Source organism: Vulpes lagopus, unplaced genomic scaffold, assembly GCF_018345385.1.
Source record: "Vulpes lagopus strain Blue_001 unplaced genomic scaffold, ASM1834538v1 ctg196, whole genome shotgun sequence".
NCBI classification, from domain to species: domain Eukaryota; kingdom Metazoa; phylum Chordata; class Mammalia; order Carnivora; family Canidae; genus Vulpes; species Vulpes lagopus.
The window spans coordinates 42,125-47,021 of NW_024570654.1; the positions used below are offsets into that span (position 1 = coordinate 42,125).

General features: G+C 68.2%; 1 protein-coding gene across 1 annotated transcript; it reads right to left on the reverse strand.

Annotated features, from left to right (window-relative positions):
• Window positions 1-250: 250 nt before the first annotated feature.
• Window positions 251-1,040, reverse strand: LOC121483854 (glutathione S-transferase GST-6.0-like). The gene is made up of 3 exons (XM_041742369.1): window positions 815-1,040; window positions 468-760; window positions 251-304 (listed from the first exon to the last, which is right to left on the reverse strand). Exons 1-3 carry the CDS (start codon window positions 1,038-1,040, stop codon window positions 251-253), a joined length of 573 nt encoding a protein of 190 aa, XP_041598303.1.
• Between the last annotated feature and the right edge of the window lie 3,857 nt (window positions 1,041-4,897).

Below are 4,897 nucleotides of genomic sequence, written 5' to 3' on the forward strand. Positions count from 1 at the left end.
GCGTGGGCGCCGGGGGGCTGGCCCGTGCTGGCCGCCATTGCGCCCAGGAGCGCGAGGCCATCATCGAGCGCGTGGCGCCCGCCCTGCCGGCCTTTGGCAAGCTCACCGTGGGGGGCCCTTGCGCCGGGCCGCGAGGAAACGGCCCGTGCGGGCGTGGCCGTATCCAGAACCGGTGAGCCTGGCGTGACGGCCGTGGGCGCGCATTTTTGCGAAGCATGGGCCGGGCCATGGGGCGGTCACGGGCCCCGTTTTACCCAAAGCGCATGACGGCGGCCGCGTGGGGGCCATCGCCCACGGGGGCGCGCTGCGGGGGGGGGCCCCAATAGAGCGGGCGCATCCGCACGGCGAAAAAGGAAAGGGGCCGCGGGTCCCACCACCCGGGCCCCTTGTCGGCCCCTTGTGCCGCCGAGCCCGGGCTCGCGCTGCTTACTTGGGGCAGGCCTTTCGGCCTTTCATCCGGGCCTTGCACGCAGGGCCCCGGGCCCAGCCCGCCCCTCGCGGTAGGCCAGGAGGTTGGTCAGCTCGGAGATGTCCACGCCCACGAACGGGGCCCAGCCCGTCACGGTGAACAGGTAGGCGTCGGCCACGGTGAACTGCTCGCCCATCAGGTAGTCCGCGCCATTGAGCTCGCCGTCCACCCACTTGAGGCGTACCAGCACGCGCTGGCGCACCACGGGGTTTTTAGTCGTCCCGGGCGTGGCGGGTTTTAACAGGGGGCCGAAGCCCTTTTGCAGCTCGGTGCGAGAAGTTTTAGCCACTCCTGAATTTTAGCGGGCCATGGTGCCGTTGGCCGGCGCCACTTCTTCTCGGGGACCAGGTTTGGCCAGGGACTGGGACGATGGCCGGTCCTTCATGCCGTGTCGCCGTCGTCGAGCACGAAGGGAAAAATAGCCCAAGCGGGTTGATCCGTAGTAGTCCGTGCCGTCCTGCGCTTGTCGTCTTTTGGGGCTGGCCAGGACCGGCTCGTAGGCCAGGCCTGCCTCGTGCAGGACGATGTGGGGAGACAGAGAGCAGGCGCCAGGGCTGTAGTAGAGCTTCATGGTGGATGGCTTCCGATCAGGGTAAGAAAGACAACGCCCATGCTAACCCCATGTGCAGGCTGCGCATGATGGGACCCGCGGGTGGCGGCAGGGTTCAGGCCGACAGGCGCTGTGCAGCCCAGAGCACCCCGTTCCAACGGGCCCTTTATGCCCAGCGGTCCTGGGGCCGCTGCAGGCGGGCCCGGCGTCGTCGAATGCCTGGGCCCGCCTGGCCCACGGCGTGGCTCACGGGGGCCAGCCAGCACTGCAGGTTCAGCAAGCACGGCGCCAGGTGCGACTGGGCCCGCAGGCCGCCCAGGCCGCCGGGGCGAGGGGCTTTGGGCCCTTTGGGCCCCCGACCTTGCCGCGAAAGGGCAGGTGCCATCGGGCCAAGGGCCGATCACCGGCCACGGGGCTGGAAGCCCATCGTGGCGTTCTTGAGCAGGCGGGGTAGCTGCGTTGTACTCGGGCGAGCAGATCAGCCAGGGCCGGGTGGCTGTGCAGCGCGGCCCCTTGAAGCGCAGCACGTCGGGCGGGGGTGCCGCTGGCCTCCGGGTCGGCGTTGTACATGGGTGTCGAAACCCCGACAGCTCCAGAAAGCGTGGGCTGGGCGCCCAGTTCGGGGGGCGCCATGCCGGCGGGGCGGCGGCGGCCGGGCCCGCCGGTTGTGCGATTGTTGGGGGGTTACTGCCCGCGAAGATGAGGATCGCAGGGGCCGCCATTGCATCACAGGCCCTGCACATGTTTCTTGCAAGGGGGCCGCCCTGCGGGCGGCGGCGCGCAGCATCCTGCGGGCACACGTTTCGCCGCACTGTTTCACGTGGAAAAACCGGCGCAGTGCCGGCCCGGTGCGGGGCCGGCCGACCCCTTGCAAGGCACTGGGGGCGGAAAAGGGGTGGGAAAATCGCGGGTTCCCGCTGGGTTCCCCCCTCGCTACATGAACGGGGGCCCCACCTGCCATGAGCGCCGGACGGGGATTGCCTCCGTGTCGGGGGCGGGGCCGGGGCGGGCCCCCCGGGAGTGAGTAAGCATGTTGTACCCACAGGAATTTGATGTGATCGGGGTGGGTGGCGGCCACCCCGGGCACGAGGCCGCGCCTGGCGCTGCGCGCATGGGTTTCAGGACGCTCCCTGCTGAGCCACAACATCGAGACCCGGGGCCAGAAGAGCTGAAATTTCCAGAAATGGGCCGGGATCGCAAGGGCCATCGGGCCCAAGGAAGTGGATGCGCTGGGCGGGGGCCATGGCGCGGGCCCCACCGATAGGGGTGGGGCCCATACATTTCCCGGGCATCCTCAACAGCTCCAAGGGCCCGGCCGTGCGTCCCACGCGCGCCCAGGCCGACCGCATTCTCTACAAGGCCGCCATCCGCGACTTCTGAGAACCACCCAACCTGGGGCTTTTTCCAGCAGGCCGGTTGGACGACCTAAAGGCCCGAGGGCGACCGCGTGGTGGGCGGCCGCACCCAGGCGGAGTGCGTTTTCGCAGCCGCACCGTGGTGCTCAGGGCGGGCACCTTCCGGGAAACGGCAAGATCCACGTGGGCCAAAACAACTACGCGCGGGGCCGCGCGGGCAAACCCGCCGCCGTCAGCCTGTCGTCCGGCTCAAGGACTGCAGCTGCCCCAGGGGCCCCCTGAAGACCGGCACGCCGCCGCGCCGGGATGGCCGCCGCATCGATTTCTCGCAGGGGCGAGGAGCAGCCCCGATGGCATCCCCCGGCGGTGTCAACGAAGGCTGCTCCCCCGTGTTCAGCCTTCATCGGCAATGCGGCCATGCACCCGCGCCAGATCCCCTTGCTGATCCCCCAAACACCAACGAGCGCACGCACGAAAACATCCGCAGCGGCTTTGAACCGCAGCCCCATTTTTCACGGGCAAGATCGAGGGCGTGGGCCGCGCTACTGCCCCAGCGTCGAGGACAAGATCAACCGCTTTGCCGACAAGGGAAAGCCACCAGAATTCCCTGGAGCCCGAAGGCCTGACCACCAACGAGTTCTATCCCAACGGCATCTCCACCACCTGCCCTTCGACATCCAGACAAAACTGGTGCCAGCATGAAGGGCGGAGAACGCGCACAACCTGCGCCCGGCTACCCCATCGAGTAACGACTACTTCGATCCGCTTTCCCGCTCAAAGCAGCTTCGAGACGGGGGCCAGATCCAGGGCCTGTTCTTCGCCGGCCAGATCAACGGACAGGGGCTACGAGGAAGGGGCGGCCCAGGGCCCTTTTCCCGCCGGCCTCAACGGCCGCACTGCAGTGCCGGCCAGGGGAAACCTGGCTGCCGCGCCGCGACGAGGCCTATCTGGGCGTGCTTTGGGCAAAGACCTGATCACCAAGGGCCCTGACCGAGCCCTAAACCCCATGTTTCCCCCACCCCCGGGGCCCAGTTCCGGCTGCAGCTGCGGGGGAGACAACGCCGACATGCGCCTGACCGAAGCGGGCCGCGCCATGGCCTTGTGGACGATGCGCGCTGGGGTGCCTTCAGGCCCGCAAGCGCGATGCTGTTTCACGTGAAACAGAGCGCCTGAAGTCACCTGGGTCAATCCGCGCATCTCACGCCCGAGGGAAACGGGGGCGTGTGTGTGGCAGTCCATCGAGCGCGAGTACCCTGTTCGACCTCGCGCCGCCCCGACGTGGGCTACGGCATCTGAAGAGCCCGAACGAGGGCCGCTATGCCCGGGCCCATGGCACCCGACGTGCTGGCGATCTCACGCCTCCGTGGTAAAAGCAGGTGGAAAATCGCGGCCAAGTACGCGGGCTACATCGACCGCCAAAGGACGAGGTCCCGCGCGCCGCCCACTTCGAAAAACCTGGCCTGCGGCCGAGCTGGACAAAAGCAGGTGCCGGTCCTGTCCTTCGAGGTGCGCCCCGTCGCCCGCAAAAGCACAGGCCCGAGACGCTGGGCCCCGCGTCGCGCATGTCGGGCGTGACGCCGGCGGCGATCTCGCTGCGATGGGTGCATCTGAAGAAGGGCGGCTTTCGGGCTTTGCACCCGGGGATTTTGCTGATGCGAAGGGCGAGGGGGCATCCGCATGAGCCAGGAACGCGCGCTCCCCGAAGCCGGCCTGCAGCGCTGGTTTGGACCTCACCCCCCGCCCCGATCGAACGCTGATGGAATTCCAGGCCCGCTGGGCAAGTGGAACAAGGTCTACAACCTCACGGGCCCGGGGTGATCCGCAGGAGATTCTGACCCAACACCTTGCTCGACAGCCTGCTGCCGTGCCGGCGCTGCAGCGCCATCTGGCACAGAAGCCTGCGCGCAAGGCCCACCGCCATGCTGGACGTGGGCTCGGGCGGCGGCCTGCCTGGCGTGGTGTTTGCCATCTGTTTGCCCGCAGATCGACTGCACTGCGGGGCCCAAGGTGGGCAGAAGGCCGCCTCATCCAGCAGGCGGCGGCCACGCTGCGCCTGCCCAACCTGCGCGGCATCCACAGCCGCGTGGAGCAGCTGACCACGCGCTATCCGCTGATCAGCTGCCTGCCTTTGCCTCGCTGGCGGACTTCACCAGCGGGTCGCGCCAGGCGCTGGAGAGGGCGGCCCACCTGGCGGGCCCATGAAGGGCAAGCCCACCCGACAAAGGAAATCGCCGCCTGCCCGCCGACGTGCGGGTTTGTTTTCACGTGGAAACCCTTTTTAAAGGGGCCCGGGGCCTGGATGCCGAGCCGCTGCTCCTCTGCTGCGCGTTTGCGACTGATTTTTTTACCGAATGGCACACTGCCGCGTTGCGGCGGGGCCATGTTCCACCCCCGCTGGCCATGGCCCTCGCAAAAAAAACCCCACTTTCATCGCCCCGGGTTCAGTATTTCCCGGCATCTCCGATTTCAGCGCATTCGTTTTTGCCATTCTTCTGTTTTTGCGTTTCCCGGGGGCCGGGGCAA